Source organism: Cataglyphis hispanica, chromosome 17 (genome assembly GCF_021464435.1).
Source record: "Cataglyphis hispanica isolate Lineage 1 chromosome 17, ULB_Chis1_1.0, whole genome shotgun sequence".
Lineage (NCBI taxonomy): Eukaryota > Metazoa > Arthropoda > Insecta > Hymenoptera > Formicidae > Cataglyphis > Cataglyphis hispanica.
The window spans coordinates 246510-266279 of NC_065970.1; the positions used below are offsets into that span (position 1 = coordinate 246510).

The following is a 19770-nucleotide window of genomic DNA, read 5'->3' on the forward strand; positions in this document are numbered from 1 at the left end:
ATATATATTATATATATATATATAATGAATATATATATTAAGTATATTGAAACAGTTAGATATCTCATGTACTATTTAAAATAACAAAACAATGAAAACTTGAGTGTATTGCAGGGTCATCTTATACCATGAAATATCTTGGAGAATCTATCTACATTATGCATTATGTAGATCTTTGTTATATTCTCGGGAAAAAATAAAAAAAAGAGCGATAAGATAACGAGGGCGATAGATAAGCATAGAGATAGATAAAGGACGTGCGAGCGTAAACTTATGCGGGAAATATGGACAAATATATATGTATAATATATATATTGCTTATAATGCTTATATACATTATGTATATATACTGTGTAACATATATAAGTGAAATAATCGTCGGGGAAAAAGCGACCAGATTCATTCTTTTCCTTGATGAAAGAAAGTGAGGGCATACTTCCGACAAAGAGATACACGTATAAAGAGGAAATGATGAAAAAAAAATGCAATTTCTCTGCAAATGACCTTTGCATCTTTGTGCAACACTGCTAAGAATATGTAACAAGGAATAAATAGAAATAATGTTTATATGAATTATTATGATTATTAATAATGATACTATCATACGTTACAAGGGTAAAAATTAAGAGTTGATTCATGCTTTTAAGAGATTTAGTTTCGTGCTTGTTTAAAAATTAAAATGAAGATTGATGGCAAGCAGTCAGATCCGTGCGTTCCGAGCGTTGTGAGTCAAAGCGAATTGTATGCATCGATGTAAGGATGGTATTTTGGATGCGTCATCGTCATCGTTCATCGCTAATGTTACATTACATAGAATCGCACGTCATCCATCTAACTTACTAAACATCTAAGCGATCTACGCTTCGGCTCAGAGCAAGAAAAAACGTGGTGAAGGAAAAAAGATTCAAAATATGATTATTTACTTTAGATAGAACGAAAATATGTATAGAATTTTATTATGCACCATTGTAATATTATGTATCCCAGTTGTGACACAATATACACTGGTGTTATGTTAAATGTGGAAATTGCGCGTATCAATCTTTTGTTTGTGTGCTCCCCAATGCCGTCATGTAACAAACATATTTAGTTTTTATTTACTCGTATTTAGCAAAATTAATTAACAAATCTTTGGATTTTCTGTCTCTCATGCGCAGATTGACGAATGTGTTTACAAAATTACATTTGTATATGGAAAAAGAGCGACGTATGTCTTTTTTTCTATCTTAAAAATAAAACTTATTCTCTAAGTTTTACACATTGTTGTCTAAAAGAAAACCGTCACGATCACTTTTCTTAAACATATAACACTGCTGATAAGTAGAGTTTTGCAGGGCTGTGTAAGTAACGGAATACTTGTAGATCAGACTTTGCTTCGCCTCTTGCTCCGTTGCAAATTTATGCGAATTTTTACGAGCTATGCAAAGAAAATCGATTTTATTTCAAACAGAAATCAGCAAAAATACTCAGATGCAATTATAATTCAGATATATATTAATTACTTATATTGGAAATCTACAACTCATTTAGTCAACAGAAGTGCATCTGAATATGTATTATATGATTGTGAGATAGACTTAATTTAAATATATCATTTCTGCACTCTTGAAAAACGCAAAGAGATGCTGGAAATTTTTAGTGTATTGCGAGACAATAGTTTTCATTGTTTGATATTGTTATTTACCTTCATTGACAAAGAAATTAGCGAAATATTGAGCTGCTAAAGTTGCGTTACGTCCGTGAGGAATATTTTTTCCAGTCACCCATTCGTAAAGATTCTTCTCCGGATGGTATTGTACTCCGTAGAATGGATAACGCTTATGTTCTAGTGTTGAGATAAATTCTACGCCTTCTTTATCGCGATTCAATGATAACACACGAAACTCGTCGGTTAAATTAACACGGTATAAATCCTGAAATGAAAAACGGCGTATATATGTATAATTATATATATTGCAATATTATTAATTCCTTATGTAACAAATATTTTAACGTCTTTGTTATACATTATAACTATTCTAAATTTGCATTCGCATAAGTAGTAATTTCTTAAAAAAAAAACACTTGCCTCCTTCGTAACGCAAAACTGATGATAATTTGCCGTGACGTTTTCCTCACTCAAAATCTTTACAATTTCCAACGGGGCCTGCTTAAACAGATTGGCTTCTCGAAAGTCTGAAAAAAGTTAACATTTTTTCCCTCTTTTTTTTTTAGAAAACGAGTTCTAAACAATGAATCATGATGAGGATGATTTTAAAGTTTATAATGGCACTCACAAAAATAGAATGTTTTTTCACGATATTTAATTAGAATTATTAGAAAATATGCAAAATTCTAAAAAGATGATTTCGACAAGAGATAACTATTGCTTGTATTTCGTAGAGAATTAATTTGTTTAAAAGAAATATTTACCACGCGTGAATTCTAGTGGAAGAGGTTGATTTTTACTGGAACATGATGTCCTGTGCTCGACGCCATTTGCTGCGACATATGTCAATAGCTCGAAGCCGAGGCAAATGCCAAATATAGGAAAGTGTTCGCCTCTCTCGTTGATTCTCTTCGCAAACCTATTAACGAAAAGATATTGAAATTTTTTATTTTTAGAACATTACATTGACATTGTTGTTTATTTTTTATTGTTTTATAGTGACCTGTAAATGGCAGCACCTGCGTCGGCATATCCTTCCTTCTGAAAGAAAAATGTCGCACCTCCTGGCCAAAGAACTCTATAAAAATATTAATTTTACAAGTATTACAAGTGTGCCTAATGGAATGTTTTAAAAATACATATTCGTTCTATACGTACCCGTTGACTTTATTTAAGATGGCCTCATAATACGAATCGTTTTCGCCAATCCTACATGAAATTGCGCATTATAATCCGTGATTTAATCCGTTATTTAATATCTATTTGTACCTAACGTTTTATCATATCTACCTGTATAATTCTCTCTGAATTCTCTCTCTCTCTCTCTCTCTCTCTTAACTCTTAAAATGCGTTTATTTTCAATTGTTTGCAATGTAAAATGTTTCTTTCATGATTTATAAAATTAAGAAGATGTTTCCAATAAGATTTAGTTTTGATTAACTTTTATTTCCAATGAAATTTTTGCCACTAAATAATTTTTACATCCTATTCTTTATGATAAATAGAATTTCAATACATAAATTGAAGAAGGAAGATTAAGTGTAAAAATACAAATTCTCATATGATTACCAAATTGGAACAGGTCGAGCACCGGCACCTTCAACAAACTTTACATACGATGCAGCAATATAACTGTGATATTGATCAGGATATTTCTTGTTTAAATTATAATCTATTTCCTGCGTCAGAATACCTTAAAAAGAAACACGCATAATATTATTCACAATTGAAATCTTTAAAATACATAGAATAAGATTTAAAAGAATTGTCAAGATTTGATTTCTGAAAAAAATTGTAGCATTCTTATTGTTGGATTTCCATAATTAATTTTTTGAATTAAATTTAAAGTTTATTCGCGCGCGCGCGCGCGCTGTGTTGTATTATTATATCCATAAGAAGATTAAAGTTTTGTTTATATGAGAAAACAATTATTTTTTATTTTTTAATCAAGATTTTATATCTACATATTGTGTATGTATAGGTATGCGTATAATATAAAATAATTACCGCGATGATACATATGATAAAAGAAATAATATATTCGTGCTTAACATATATCGATTGCATTATTATATTTTAAATTTAAATAATGGCTATTGAAAGAAATGTCATTTTGAAGTATATATATATATATATATATTATTATAAAGATTTTTCGCCGTTATTTTTTGTAACAATTTTTCCACGCAATATTTTTTTTGTTCAAATTCGGTAATTTTGCGAAAAAAAAAGAAAAAAATTCGATTTATTTTCAACTTTCGATGAATCCTAACCTTCTCTTCTCGCATGTATTTTGCAATTATTAAGACAAGATATGCAGCAATATTTTAATTATTCATCATTAATCACGATTTCTTTAAGAAAACTTACCAATAATTGGCCGATCGTTCAACTCTCCGTCAGTCTTGACAACTGCAAAGGTAAATGTTGTAAATAAAGTCACCCACAGAATGTTCATTATGAAGAATACTAAAAGTATTGCTGTTAATACAATGTAGAGGAGAGTATGCATGCGTTATCACACTGTCTTCAGTTCAATAACAACAAATTCTTATCTGTGTTAATTGTTATCGTATTTAAAACTTATTAAAAAATCTGTCCACTACGGAAGAAAATAATTATCAAGAATTTATCGACATGTAGTGATTTCGAAAACTCCACTACTCTGGAGAGCATTGAGACGCATCTTGGAAGGGGAGCTTATCGTCTTGACAAAAAAAAAGATCTCACGCAAATGTGTATGTTATCTATACTGATCACTATTATATAATCAACCTTTGTTGCACGATCGTAAATTATCGCGTCAAGTTGCAATGTATGACGTTTTTGCGGCAATGTGAAAAATGCAATGATTTTTAATACAAATGCAATGATACTGTATCAGTCATTTGATTAAATTTTAGTATTATCACCTCTCAACAGTATTCAGTTAACGCGAAAATTAGGCTTCTGTAGATAATTTCAATGAACATATTATAAAGAGAACAAAATCGCAAAGACAATACAGCTGTGTCAAGAACTGGTCAAATAACCGGTTCTTTCAGATTTATTACTCGGATATTTGTTTATTTTAATATTAATTATAATTATATAGGCAATCTCAATTACTGAAAAATTCTACAGAGAATATGTATTTTCGAGTTAAATCAGATTGAAATTTTCGATTAATTGATTCTGTTTGTCATTCCGTGCATAAAAATATTAAATGAAATAATTATAAGATAAGATCCAATGAGATCATTTTGATAACTATAAATATTTTATGGCACATATATGCATGCATATTTGGATAATATTTAAAATAATCAAGTAATCAAAAGTAATATATACGCGCGAATTTAAATAAGGAGTAGATACTCGAGTAATCGAACATATATAGACAATTCGGTTCATATACTCCCTTTGTCCCCCAGTATTAAAAGAGGGTCATCCAGCCTTAAATAAAGAGGTATCTCTAACAGGAGATACGCTCTCCGTTTCTCTGAGACTGTACTACAGTCTATTATCGTCGAGCTAAAAAATAACGAAAGTATCTATGTGCTATTTGGGACACAAGACGCATTTATCATTCTTATGCATATTTTTTAGATTTATTATTGTTAGCTCAGGTAATACGCATATGAGGCAGATGGAGCATGAATTAATAAAAATTATATCTTTTCTGCTCGAAAAAGATAATACCGAATGTTCATGTTCATGTTTTTAGGCATGACATATACATCTCACACAGTAGTGAAAGTGCTGTCAAATATTGATGCACTTTTAAATATGCTTGTGTGAAAGCGCGAACTTTGAATCAGCTGATTGATTAACTCTCTTCAAGCATTTTCCATTCAAAAATTATTATAGCCTTGGTTTATTTTAATATTAAGATTTTCATTTCCAAATGACTTTATTAAAAAAGATCTGTCATTAGAAGACAATATGCCAATTCTCGAATGTCCAGTATAGTGAGCATTAAGGAACATGATGCATTTATAAGATTTCTTATGTATAAAAATAATAATCGAATTTTCGTATTGTTATATTTATTACAAAAATAACAAAATATTTTTGATTGTTGGAAATTTCCATCAATAATCTAATCGTGAAAAATTATTTTATATATACAATATATTTCTTTTTTTAATGATAAATTGTGCTTTAGGATATTATATTCAATAAAAAAAAAATAGGAATAGATATAATATACGTAAATAGATAATTAATTGTACTTCTATAATGGTCAATTTAAACAGAAATATAATTTATTATCTTCTTATTATCGTTGATTAGTAAAATGGTTCTGCTTATCGCGATTGTAGATGATAATGAAAAGCAATTATCAAATGTAAAAATTATCAATATGTATATTAAATATCCAATGTTGCGTATTTTATTGTACAAGTTTTGTCAAAATATATTTTGATCTATGTTATACAAGTGTGTCCTAAGAACATTTAAAAATTAAAAAGAAAACTATATATTATATGGAAAAAATGCGACAATATTAATAATTATAATTATTTTCCTCACCGTGTTCTTCCTCATCTGTCATTTCGTATCGTTTTATGATATAATAAATGTATCCATTTGTTAGATTATTTGTTAGTCCAGCACTTTTAATTTAGCACTTTAGCGCTTTTTTGTTTAGCACTTTTAATTTATGCACAAGTTAATAAAGACCTTCTGCAATGTTGCTTCTCTTCTAACAGCATTAGCAGGAAGTGAATCATCCTTTTAAAGACTTCAATATATGCGCGTACAATTATCATTCATAATAATATGTCACATATTCGATGAGATAATTTATGAATTTGTAGACCTTGAAAATACAGTTTAGTGCGTTTCCGATGTATCGATGCATCGGTAACAATATACATTATTATTATTGTCACGTACAAGAGTACGTGATGATCTATAGCACAAGAATACGTGACAATCTAAAATAGCATAGCTGCATAAGATTGTATCTAAAAGGTATTTTTATTATTTCACGGAATTAATAATTACTTTCGAACCGAAAAAAATAATTGATTATTGTTATAATTATTAAGATTATTGTTATAATTATATTGTTATATTTTATTTATTTTTGCAAAAAGCAAAATATATTAAGATATATGCATCAAAGAGAAATTATGTCTAATATTAAATCAATTGGAAATTAATTAATTTTTTACTCTAAAAAATTAAATTTATTAGTTAAAATAAAAATAATTGAATATAATAAAATTTGACAGTTGTAATATTAATTTTTGATTTCGAAAATATAAAAAAACTCTTTATATTAACTTTTTTCAAGATTGGAATTATGCAAATTTTTACTTTAATATTTGTATATGTACGTCCGATTTTATTTTATTTTGTAACGCGGTTACGGGACAAAACAACGATGTATAACGAAGTTTCGCACACATTATCAATTATCAATGATCTGAACAATATCATGGTCTGTCAAGGATACTAATTTTATAACCGATATGTTGTAAGTTTATCATTTATAATATTTATATGAAATAAACATACTCTAAGAATTAGAAATTCTACAGCAAAATGAATCAAAATCTTGGATAAAAATTTGTAAAAAATCATCTACGATTGTTTTCAAGAGTAACGAACTACTAACGTCCGATAAACATGATTTAAATCTCTCTGTACCTAATGCAATAAGTAATTTCTTCTAATATATCATCTATACATAATTAATTATAATATTTATAATTTTATATATAAATATTAGTTAATAGGACATAGTAAAAATAAATAATAATAAAAATAATATAAATATATATTAGATATTAATAATATAAACAATAATAATCTACAAATGTGATTTTCTTTTAATACATAATAATACTTAAGCAGATATATCGCACTTTATATTCTACTCATCTTTTTATTTATTATGTTAGTGAGTAACTGTGTGAAACGAGCAATCGCATATAATTCACCTGTGGCTTATGGAACCGCAAAAAATGATAATGTTAGTCCCCGCAAAAATAATATTTTGCATAATAAATATGTTATGCCTGACCTGCATCTTACATCTTGCGAAATATCATCAAAACATTTGACAAAATTAATACAAGCATTTGAAGAGGTTGAGCAAGAATTTTTAAGCGATCTTAGCACACCGAAAAACAAAATAAAAACTGACGAAAAAGTACTTTTGCAAGATATTTATCAGAATGTATCTAACAAATCGTCTGTGTCAGGAAGCGATAACAACGCATCCTGTGAAAAACAAGATTCGGCGTTATCACTGAAAATGACAGAAAAAGAGGACTCGTCTATTGCATCTACAGATATTCTTGAAAAATATTTTGCAATGTGTAATATAATTCTTTCCGATGACGCTCAGCTTCTAATTAATCGTGAAAGCATGGAATCATCCGAAGAGAAAGATGACATAAATGAAATAGAAGAGAAATCCTCAATAAGCGAAGATTCAATTCCATTCGTACATAAATTGACATTAATCCTTCCTCGATGTAACTGCGCTACAAGTAAATTTTATTCGCGTTATTTTGAAAGTAACACTAAATGATTCTGAAATAAATATTAAATATGTAATCTCTTTTCATACGTATAATTTATAAACGTGATAAAATTGATGAGTTATATCAAATATTAATTGTAAAATTTAAACCTATATTCAAGATATAAAAAAATATGAGTTTGCAATATATATAGATACAAAGGCAATCTAGGTGTTTCTTAATTTTATTCTTATTTATTGGAAGTTGAAATATTTATATTGAAATTTTCTTTTTGAATTCAAAGATTGTGAGCAGTCTGGAAAAGTCGCTAAGATTTGCGCTCAAAGATCTGAAGAATCAAATAAAAAATCAGAATACATAATGATTTCAGCCAGTATCGCAGACATTTGTTGCAATACTCTCATCGATGCGAATAACAAAATACCGGAAAAAGACCCCATGCAATTTCTGCATGCAAAGTAAGAGTTATTTTTTTTTCTTAACAAATTTCCTTGTATTAAATCTAAACCAGAGGAACTTTTATAGATAAAAAATATATAATATTTGTTTTTTTTTCTTGAGCAAGTTTCTTGTAAAAAAAAAACTATTAGATTTTATCTACACATTTGTCATTGTAATAGAAATGAAGAAGAGCTCGTTTTTCCATATCCCGATGAAAATACATGTCAACGAATAAGTTATTGTTCCTGTATTACGGAGAAACAAGTAGAGGTAACTATAAAAATATCTATTAAAAATAGGACAAATTTTCTCGCAAGTTTAAATCTCAAAATTTCACTTGTAACAAATATGTGTGTTGTATTATGGCTTTTTTAATATTATAGAATAAAATTATATGCATGTGCAAAAGAATATTATAAAATAATTGAATAATTTATTTAATAATTAATAATTAAATAAAATAGTAATAAAAGATGTAACAATATAAAATTGACGATAAACTATTTATCTATTTTAAATATACAATTTATATAAAAGATAACAGCAAAAAATGTTATTAATATCGAATGAAAATTTTTTAAATCTCTAATATATGCGTTTAAGAAATTGTTTTAAAAAACAAAATCGTTAAATTCTACTGTTATTTAAAGTTTTTTATATAACAGTAAAAAATTTACAGTTTCTTATTTTCATCGAGATATTTAATACTGTATTATATCACACATATGATAAATGAATGCATATTACGAATTACATATTACATATTTTTTGCCAAATACAACATACATGTTGAATCGTTCCTGTGTAATGTGTCATAAAATACATGCGTAAATTTTCTAAAAACATACAGTCTAGGTAGCTTTAAGTTTGTTTCATTTTAGAGGACGAGATCATAGACTTGTGAAATATATAGATGGTGTTTTGCACATGTGAAAATTGTCAACGAAATTTATCGGATATATTGATTGACTGACTGCAAAAACCCTAGAACTATCCTGAACAACCAATCGATATTCGACAAACTTTTTTTATAGATGACGGCTGCGATGAAAAAGACATTACAGCTGCTTTGAACCTTTGCATTAACCAATCAGAATAAAGAAATCTTTACTTTCTTTGTCCTAATTGGTCAATCAAAGCATTTCTAGCTTTCCGATCGTAGCCGACATCATTCGAGAATTCAATGTAAAAATTAGAATATGTTATCCATCCATGATATAATTTTATATCATGACGCTGTTTAACAAGCACAAAGCACAAGTATATTTTAACCGGTTCGGACTGAGTGAAACGCGTATTCTAATATTTTTGATTTCTTTTCTATCAAGTTAAAAAGTTTAACCTATTCTCCAATACAGTGTGGTACGACTGGTACGTTGTGGACAGTGGACAGAAATCCTACAAAGCGAGAAGAAGAAATTTTAACAGAAATCTTATGCACTTTCAGAGAAAGTTTGAGGTTAGTTTTCTCACGTGGATATGTACCTGCGTAAATACGCGGGTTGTTTAACGCATTTAAAAATACTTTTCTTTCTAAATTTTCTTTTTTTTTCAGGCTACGTTGAGCTCAAATTATTTTTAAATTTGCCGTCACATCAACATTTTCCGAAATGGATGAAATATCACCAAGAGCATATCCACTAGCTGATTCTTCGTTAACAACAAAGATATTAAGCTTGATCCAGCAAGCTATGAGCTATGGACAATTGAAGAAAGGAGCAAATGAAGCGACAAAATCTTTGAATCGTGGATTATCGGAATTTATAGTGATGGCCGCGGATGCCCAACCATTGGAGATTTTATTACATCTGCCATTACTATGCGAAGATAAAAATGTACCTTATGTATTTGTTAGAAGCAAGCAGGCATTGGGACGTGCCTGCGGAGTTTCTAGACCAGTAGTAGCTTGTTCTATAACGATCAATGAGGGCTCACAATTAAAACCACAGATTAAAACAATACAACAAGAAATAGAGCGACTTTTGATTTAAATGCACGTTTATATCTATATTATTTTTATATATTAATAATTACTTTATAAGTAAAATATTAATAAAATATATGTAAAATATGTTAATAAACACATTATTAGCATTAACAATATCAATTTTTCATTGTTCTATTTCTTTCGGATAAATAAAACATAGACCTCCGTTATACTTCATTATACTTTTAAAAAGATCAATTTATAAAATTTTTATCAATGAAAATTTTTTGTATATGAGATATAAATATTAATAAAAGATGTAACACAAAAGAAATTTGTCTTGTGTATAATAATTTATAAAAATTAAATTAAGCAAAGCTTCAATAATTTATTTTGAAAATAACTTTAAAAATATATTAATTTATTTTACAGATATAATTCATTTAGCATTTATTTTAAAAGTCAATATATCATTTTTTTAGAATAATCAGTTTATATATTATAGTTTTTTAAATATTTACACACTTCGTGATTCTTTGTAGTGTCTCTCTAAGGAATGCGTTCATGCTACTGGTCTTATTGCAAAGGCGCAATTAACTAACGAGTTACTAATTCTGATTCAAAAAATGTATTACGTGGAAAGAAGTATGTTATTTATTGGACTGATCAACGTGATAACATCAATAGAAGAGAACCTAGCAGAACTTGTAATACTTGCCGACGATGCAAGACATTTATTTAAGCCGTTAAACTTTCTCACACGTTTAATAAAATTAGCAAAAGCTAAAAAAGTTCTATTTTATCCATGTAAAAAAAAACAACTTGGCCAAGCATGTTGTGTATCTACCTACATCAGTGCAATTTCAATAAGAATTGGACCTTCTTACTTCTCAGAAGAAATTAACAAGATCAAGCATGATATTGAATCCATTAGAAAATAAAGTATAATCTCGATTGATATTTTGGGTCCTTCTTCTAATTGAAATTATTGTACACTATAACTTTTTATACGAGATAATAGATATAAAAAAAAAAAAATATATATATATATATATATATATATATATATGTTTACAAAAAAATTTTGATTCTTATATAAAACATAATAAATTATTTTCACATGGGTTTACATACAAAAACATACAAAAACATACAAAAATTGCAAAAAAAAAAAATTTTTGTATTATACAAAATGAACATATATACAAAAAATTATGTTAATATAAAAATCGAGTTACAACTAAAATTATTTTTGAAAACAAGGCAAAACATTAAATTTCCAGTTACCGTGCCAATCAGGGTAGAGCTGAGATGTAAACATATTGTTTTGAAACTTTTTACATAACTGTTGTTGCTTCTCATTATTAGGGAAATCTTGAAACCACATTTTCAATTGCTGAGCCAGCTCATACTCGTTCGCAAACACCAAACTGTTCTCATTGTGTCTTACCAGCTCTGATAAGCTAAACAATAAAACGAATATTTAGTAAGAAAATCTACTTTTTAACAATATATTACATTAAATCATATTAATTTTCAATTTACCAATTAAAATTATATGCACAAACTGGCAAGCGACAACCAAACATATCAACAACTTTCATAGGTAAATCCAATCCACTTGATGAAGTATGGAGACATACTCCTAAGTCTGCACTAGCTGTTTCAGAAAACAATGGTTATTTAAAATATAAAAATATAAAAAATCTCTTATAAAAGAATATAAGAGAATATATAATGTTATACTAAAAAAAAATTTGTTAATTATAGTAATAACATATAGATGTGTAATACCTAATATTTTCGGATAATCTTCATTTTCAAGCCATAGTGTTTTTACTTTGACATGTTTCCAATTTTTCAAATTAACAATAGCCATATAAAAGTCTTTTAATGGTCCTTTTCCTGTTATTACACAGATTAAATCTGGTAAGTTCAATTCTCTGTTTTCACACACATTTTCGTATTCTATAAAAAGTAGCAGAAATGTAATTTTCATCATCTAACATGTGTAAAAATGATCATGAATAAAACAAATGCATATAGAGACACAACCTTGTAATGCATTTATAAGGATTGAGAAATCTTCATCCTCGGTCCAACTAGTACTGGATACAATGAAACCAGATCTTCTTGGTGAATAAGGTACAATTACATTATATTTTTCAGCTAACTTTTGCAGAAATTCATTCTTTTCTGTCAAAGTTATAGGACAGAATTCATCTGCTGGCTTATCATATAGAACCTTAGCTCTATAATTATAAATGTTATTATTAAATGTAAGTCATTTGCTTTTAAAGATATATTTATACAGAAATGTATAAAGCTATTAAAACATATTTGTGAGTCTTAGATATAAATATATATTATATAAATTATATAAGTTTGATGTAAGATAATTTTAAAATAGTTAGATAACATAGTTTTGTAAAAATTATTTTCTATAGAAAAAGATTTGATAAATATTACTAACTGGATACCCCAAGTTTTTTCCAAATCTTTTTTCATAGCTTTGGTGACACAAAAATTATTCTTTGCTCTGCGACCAAATATTTTCTCAATTCTTCTTGCCAGATTCACTAGAATATGTTCTTTTCCCAGGCTTAACGCCATAAGAGAATGTGCATAGTTGTGCCAGTCGATTATAAACTGTGTGTTCATTATTACGCAATAAAGCCAACATATTGGTATTGTTGGTATCGCAGGTGGATTCTGTATTATTAAGGAACCTGATATCCGTTTTTTAAATAATAATTGTAAAAGATCAATGGTCTGCCATGCCACTTTTACTATATAACACAGAAGACGTGGCAATGCTAAAAAAAAAATAAAATATATATTGTTTTAATATACTGTCTTTGTATAAACAAACTATAGGAAAAACAGAATTTTATAAAGAGACATGCCAAGAGTATACCATTTTGCATTTCAGGAGGCGGTCGCAAATAATGAATCCGTATACGTGTATTCTCTAATCTCTCTCATTGGCGGTGAACCAGGATAACCTACGACATCAACGATAAATCCTTCCTTAGCGAAGGAGATGGCATGGTATTGCATTCGCGGGCTTCTGCCAATGTCACCGAGCACAAGCACGCAAACATTTTTCCAATCGGATTTTAATCTTCTCTGATATAAACTTCCCAAATAAGAAAGAATCGGCAAAGATACCAAAAATATCAATATGATGTATATGAACATTTCAAATGAAAAATTGATTTTTTAATCGCGTGGATCTTTTCAAAAGTCTAACTCGCGCAAGTCAGTTTCCTCTTGTTATAATATCTGTATATAATAATTTCCTTATTGCGTACGTTTCGTTTCACTAATGCATGATGCGTATCATGCATTATTTATTCTTGTTTAACATTATTGTAAAACTGTCGGGACCAAACATTGTTTTTATTATTTATGTTTCTTTATTATTTATTCCTCGTTCAATCCATTTTTTTATTCAAGACACATGCGTGAAATAAAGATGCAATGTTTTTTAGTCGTTTACTGCAATAAATTCTCTCATATAATTACGTGGAAAATTGTCTACATTTTGTACCGCAAATGCAATTCCCCTATTCTAGAACAGCTGTTGCTATGCGTTTGAAAATCTGCTCGCTTGAGTAGAACAGCATTTCATTGACCAATCGGGACGAAGAAATTTTAGTTCATTTTGTTCTGATTAGTCAAATGTAGCCATGAAGAACGAATCTAGCATATACGTACACACGGTTGAAAATCTATATATATATATATATTCGTATATCCTATTCGGTGCTCGATGGAAAAGGCGGGAAACGATTGGCACATCGCGAGTCGCGAACTACCATCGTAGGTCGTGGTATTGTATTGTCGTGAGACACGAGCGGCATTGAAATATTTCGTAATAAGAACACAATTTGTTTTGTGATCAATTTGGTGGCACTATTAATAAATTCTTAGCCTGTAAATTAATAGTTGAAGTATATATACGAGTAACAGTTAATTTATATGCATACACACGTTAGCATTTCGTTTCGTTAGCACATCCGTTAGAGGTTTTTTCGTTATTTCTGTTATTTTTTTTCACTTCCTGTAGAGTAACAGAAAGAAACGGGATAAAAAATTATATCGCGTTTTCGATCGAACGAGAAAAGAATAATATATATGTAGAGAAAAAAGGAAATTTTTATGTTATATCTTTCATCTCGAAACATGAAAGATATCAAACAGTATTTTTCCAATGACACGAAGATCGTCGACGAGAGAGCCTCTGCAGATCTTGAAGAGGAGAGTGGACAGTGGAAAACAATCGCGGCAGGTAAACGCGGACGCGTGAAGATTCGAATATCGCGTACTTCTTCCCAAGAGAGAACGTGCGACATAGTAGAAAGCAAAAATGATCTGATTGACAAAACGCTTAGTCCGTTCAGTGGCAAGGTAAACAACGGTGAGGGAACTATGCCTGATGAGACACCAAAAACCAAACCAAAGCGGAATTTCAGAAAGGTATAAAATTTAAAATTCAATAAAAGAGTTGCAATTGATGGTTGCTGATTTGTCGAAATCTAATGGAATTTTCTTTTAAGGGTCCTGAGCTCACAAAAATAAATGTATATCAATCTGAAAAAGCAAAGTATGTGGAACAAAATACAAACGAGTTAAGTGAACAAATTATCATAGATTTAGACAGTATTTCTAATGACAGTACAAAGAATATTAATGAGGTTGAAAATGTAGAACTCTGTAATGAAGTTGGTTCTCAGCGAGAAGAATCAAATGCATTTCAAGTTTTGATGAATCGAAGTAAACCAATACAGTATAAGGAACTGTCACCGCAATCTATAGAAGATATTGAAAATAAAGAGAAATTGGATGACATCAAAGAATTAAGATCTAGACATAAAGAGAAACTGATAGCCTTGGCTGATAAAAAAGGATATTCGAAAAGAAAGATTGCAGAGATGGAAGAAGGTGAGAGAATAGAAAAAAATATAGAAAACCGCATGAGATTTTTTAAAAGTGATGTCACAGACGATATTGCGCATAAAAGAAATGACAGTATTGGATTATCGATTAAAAATAACAAACAGCAGTCTGGAAATTTGCTGGATTATTTCAGGTAAATTATAATCCTTATGTAAAATTAACATTACAATTCTTTATAATATATTATTTTTAAATTATTGCTAAGTATAGTAAAATTATTACAATGCATGTACAAGTAAATCCAGATTTTAGAATAAGAATCTTAGAATTGTTTAGAAATTTTAAGATTGCTTAAGCAAAATAATTATTATATGTTTTTATTGTACAGTAAATCACCCTTGGAATCGAAAAACGAAGACGAGAAATATACATCTACTTTTATCGTAAAAGCGGACGTCCATCAGTCTAATAATTCCGACATTGAACCTGTAATAAAGTCAATATCGAACAGGATATATTCTAGCAAAAAATGTTTAAAGTCAAAGAATCTTTCTACAGTGGATGATATTCACATTATAGCATCTGAAAATTTATATTTAACGCAAACAAATAAGCAAGACATGCAAAAGCGGGAGAAACCCCGTTGGTCTTTACGTATAAAATTACATTCTACTGAAGACAATGATTCTTCAAATGGTAATGTAATAAGAGTGTTTATATAACAAAAAATGAAAACCTCAAATATACACAGAATGTCATACATATGATGTAAAATGTAGATAGAGTCTCCCAATGCTCATTGGTCGACGGCAATGATTTTTGTTTCACACTTTGATCGCTGATTTTGATATTTTTAAATAGGTTTTTAGCAAGAATTTTTTTATAACGATAAAATTAATATACATAATTTTGCATTACAGATACCACTGACGATGAAATATTTTCACTGAGAAACAAATTAAAATTTAATACCTCGAATAAATTTCGGAACTCTGTAAATATGGAAGATAAAAATGTCTACTCGAAAGATTGTAACAGTCATATTAGAACGAAACCGCCAAATAAGGAGAAGAAAGAATCAATCGGTAAACAAAAAGGAGACAATGTGCAAAACACTGCGAAAGACGCTATCGTTATTGATAATAATAGAAATGTTGATATACAGACGAAAAAATTGAACGAAATTGCTAAAGTGGAACATAAAGACACGAATGAAACGATCATAACAATGACTGATTCCGAATGTGAAATTATTAATGAATATGTCTTGAAGAGAAAGCCGAACGAAAAACTTGCACCATTATTCATTAAACGACGTAAAACAAATCCGGTTGTTACAGCAGCTAAACGTTCATTTTTGCAATCGGACATAATAGACATGGAGAATAAGAACATAAATCGTAAGGCACATAACAATAGTAGCATTTCTACATTACCGTTTCCCGCAATCAGTCACGTGACACAATTGAAAGATACATCGGATTTGATTAAATTAGAGATCGAGTATAAATTTTCGACGAAAGTCGAGAGAAAATATTTGCCTTCGATAGATGTTAATAATTATAAATGTATTTGTAATTATAGTAAAGTACCAAAAGCGGTTGAAGTGAAGATTAATGAGCCTGTGAAGGCAAACATTGATGAAATATTGTCCGAGATCGAGGAATTTTGTCCGGACGCACGGAAAATATGGAAGACTATATCAACGATCAAGAGCGATTTGGAAAAAAAATCGCCTCCACCGCGAATGAAAAGTAGGAAGTCGAGAATAGTTGAGCGAAAAAAGATATTAACGGAAAATATTGGAAACGAAAAAAGTCCGTTGCACGATTGCGTTTGGACGTGTAAATATAAACCGATGAGCGCAGAGGATATAGTAGGAAATGAGGAAGCCGCGGGAAAACTGAAAGATTGGCTAAGTGGCTGGAGAGCATCCTTAACAAAACAGGACGATGGCAGTAGTAGCGACGAATTCTATTCGTCAGACTGCAGTTCTTCGTGCAACAACCGTGAAAATAATCAAATAGCTGTATTGTTGGGTCCACACGGCAGCGGAAAGACAGCGAGTGTATACGGAGTAGCGGAAGAACTCGGTTATAGGTTGGTAGTTGTGAAAGTTGTAGAGCTTAAAAATATTATTGTGTATTTTAAATAATGATTCTTTGTGCATATTAAAATTATTTAATATTAAAAGTAATAAATCTTTATACATTAAAGACATAATTAAAAACATGTAATATATATATATATATATATATATATATATATATATATATATATATATATATAACAATGAAATGTTAAAGCATTTGTTTACTTATGATTAATATCATGATAATATGTAAGATAATATTCTTTTATTCATATAAAATAAATTTTGCAATTAAAGTATTACATTGTTTAAAATGGATTAAATAATACAGCTTGTTTTTGCAGTGTACTTGAAGTAAATGCGTCCTCTAGACGAACGGGAAAGAAAATCTTGAAAGAATTGGAGGAAGCCACGAAATCGCATAGAATTAAAAAGAACAAACATAAATCTCCCTTTGCACGAATCGCAAATGAGAATGAGATTCCGAAAATATCGCAAAACTCTTTAATTCTTCTAGAAGATGTTGATCTCATTTTTGAAGAAGATGAAGGATTTGTGTCCGCTGCATATCATTTGGCATCAAAGACCAAACGACCGATTGTCATGACATGTAGAGATACATGTCCTCACTTGAGCAAAATGGCACCACAGCAGAACAAAATTTATTTTCAAAAAGTAAATGGTAGCAGAGTGTCTGCTCTATTGGAATTAATTTCGCTGGCGGAGACGAATCGCAGGCTTCCGCATAATTGTCTAATGGTAAGCAATCTTCCTTTATATTGTGTTGAGAAAGATTCATATTTTTATGGAAATATATACTGTCTACAATATTTTGGCAACTTACAATATTTGTATGAGAATTTTGAAAATTGGAGGACCTTGATGTACTAAAAGAAATCTGAACGTCACAAGTTATAAATTAACATTCAAATTTAAATCTGTATATTAAAATTACTCTTAAATGTTATTCAACATGATTACACTCTTCGCACGACATGTGACAGTCAAAAAATATATATTCGAAATTATTTCATTATTTAGAAATTACTACAAGCAGGCGATCTACGGCAGGCATTGCTCCAGTCACAATATCTGCTACTCTCTGGTCCACCAGAATTAACTGAACGATCTACGACCATTAAACCGTCGCTTTGGCAAAGCGTGCAACGCTACTTGTACAAACCTGCGATTAAGATGATAAATAGGCACAAGACAAGGAAAGGTACAAATACCAAAAGGTTCAATGATACTGCATTTATACTGGATAATTTAGCTGAGAATTTGGACAGTTTATCTCTAGTGTCGACTTTAATCGACATCGAAGACACAATGTTAAATATATCGGAGGAGAAAGCGCAACCTAATTTATCTTTAGCCGAAAACATATCGTTCTATTCCGCTTCGCGCGATCTCAAAGTAGATATAGCAACTTTTATTAGTGACCAAATTCTCTGCATTGATTCGAATGCAAATGGGCTCATGCAAAATCAAAATAATATTATTTTGAGGAAACGACTGAATCGAGGAGTGGATCTGGCGCTATCGCATGTCACTTCCACATGTTTAGATCAACGAATCATAGCGTTAGATTATCTTCCGACAGTGCGAACAATATGTCGCGCGGAAGAATTTCGCTCTACTATCAATTACAAACGAAGCAATCGTTTTTTCCATTATCTGCATAGTTACATACCGTCGGCATCGATGAAACCGAATATTTTAGCCGCTGCGTGTAAAATGTTGCAAGAAAAAACCATATCCGCATGAGTAGTTATTAGTGATACTATCGATTGATCCGACCTAAAAAAACATACATTCTTTCTATCTATGATGAATGTGATGCTTATATTTTTAATAAAATTTAATATCATGATAAATTAAGTGAAAGTTTTATAGCATATTATTTATGTCTATAATTATGATGTAATATAAATTGTGATGCATATTGTTGTGTAAAATATATATATATATATAATAAACATTATTTTAGTGTTTTCCCTCTTTTTTGTAATTAAATTTGTTATATTTCAGCAAAGAAAATAAGTATTTTAGCATCTATACAAATTTGAAAAAAGTAGAATTACATCTATAATAATTTACATAGAAAGTGAAGAAAACATTGCATATTCGCAACAGTTGACTGTTCAGAGATATATTGTCTCCTATTTTCTGGATAGATTATAGCGTTATAAACGTATCTGATTTTATTTGTCTAACATCAAGAATAACATACTGTTTGTGTCTAAATGCATCTAAATAAATCTACAATGGGAATGTG

The 19770-nt window shown here is 29.5% G+C and overlaps 3 protein-coding genes across 4 annotated transcripts; 2 read left to right on the top strand and 1 right to left on the bottom strand.

The window, feature by feature from the left end:
* Positions 1-915: 915 nt before the first annotated feature.
* LOC126855939 (chitobiosyldiphosphodolichol beta-mannosyltransferase-like) lies at positions 916-14052 on the bottom strand. Its single transcript, XM_050604042.1, is given in 15 exon segments — positions 916-1417; positions 1685-1913; positions 2069-2175; positions 2413-2567; positions 2652-2726; positions 2807-2857; positions 3218-3341; positions 4019-4060; positions 11786-11961; positions 12044-12158; positions 12293-12466; positions 12554-12750; positions 12972-13314; positions 13416-13462; positions 13464-14052. Coding segments are annotated over 15 exon segments (2235 nt in total). The 5' UTR covers positions 13700-14052; the 3' UTR covers positions 916-1253.
* Positions 9724-10678, top strand: LOC126855940 (NHP2-like protein 1). The gene is made up of 2 exons (XM_050604043.1): positions 9724-10030; positions 10127-10678. Exon 2 carries the CDS (start codon positions 10182-10184, stop codon positions 10560-10562), a length of 381 nt encoding a protein of 126 aa, XP_050460000.1. The 5' UTR covers positions 9724-10030; positions 10127-10181; the 3' UTR covers positions 10563-10678.
* A 229-nt stretch (positions 14053-14281) lies between the features above and the next one.
* LOC126856044 (ATPase family AAA domain-containing protein 5) lies at positions 14282-19757 on the top strand. Of its 2 annotated transcripts, XM_050604215.1 has the most exons (7): positions 14928-14980; positions 15061-15131; positions 15212-15593; positions 15789-16096; positions 16321-17500; positions 17837-18251; positions 18534-19757. In XM_050604215.1, the coding sequence occupies exons 2-7, from the start codon at positions 15083-15085 to the stop codon at positions 19257-19259; spliced, it is 3060 nt and encodes a 1019-aa protein (XP_050460172.1). In that variant the 5' UTR covers positions 14928-14980; positions 15061-15082; the 3' UTR covers positions 19260-19757. The 2 variants fall into 2 exon arrangements, with proteins under 2 accessions (XP_050460171.1, XP_050460172.1); XM_050604214.1 differs by having other exon boundaries at positions 14282-14980; positions 15061-15593.
* Positions 19758-19770: the final 13 nt, after the last annotated feature.

Bases quoted from the DNA above. Each gene is read 5' to 3' on its own strand.
- LOC126855940 (XM_050604043.1), top strand. From the start codon at position 10,182: ATGGATGAAATATCACCAAGAGCATATCCACTAGCTGATTCTTCGTTA.
- LOC126856044 (XM_050604214.1), top strand. From the start codon at position 14,663: ATGTTATATCTTTCATCTCGAAACATGAAAGATATCAAACAGTATTTT. The intron at 17,501-17,836 runs GTTGGTAGTTGT...TTGTTTTTGCAG, and splicing joins GCGGAAGAACTCGGTTATAG to TGTACTTGAAGTAAATGCGT. The intron at 18,252-18,533 runs GTAAGCAATCTT...TTCATTATTTAG, and splicing joins TTCCGCATAATTGTCTAATG to AAATTACTACAAGCAGGCGA.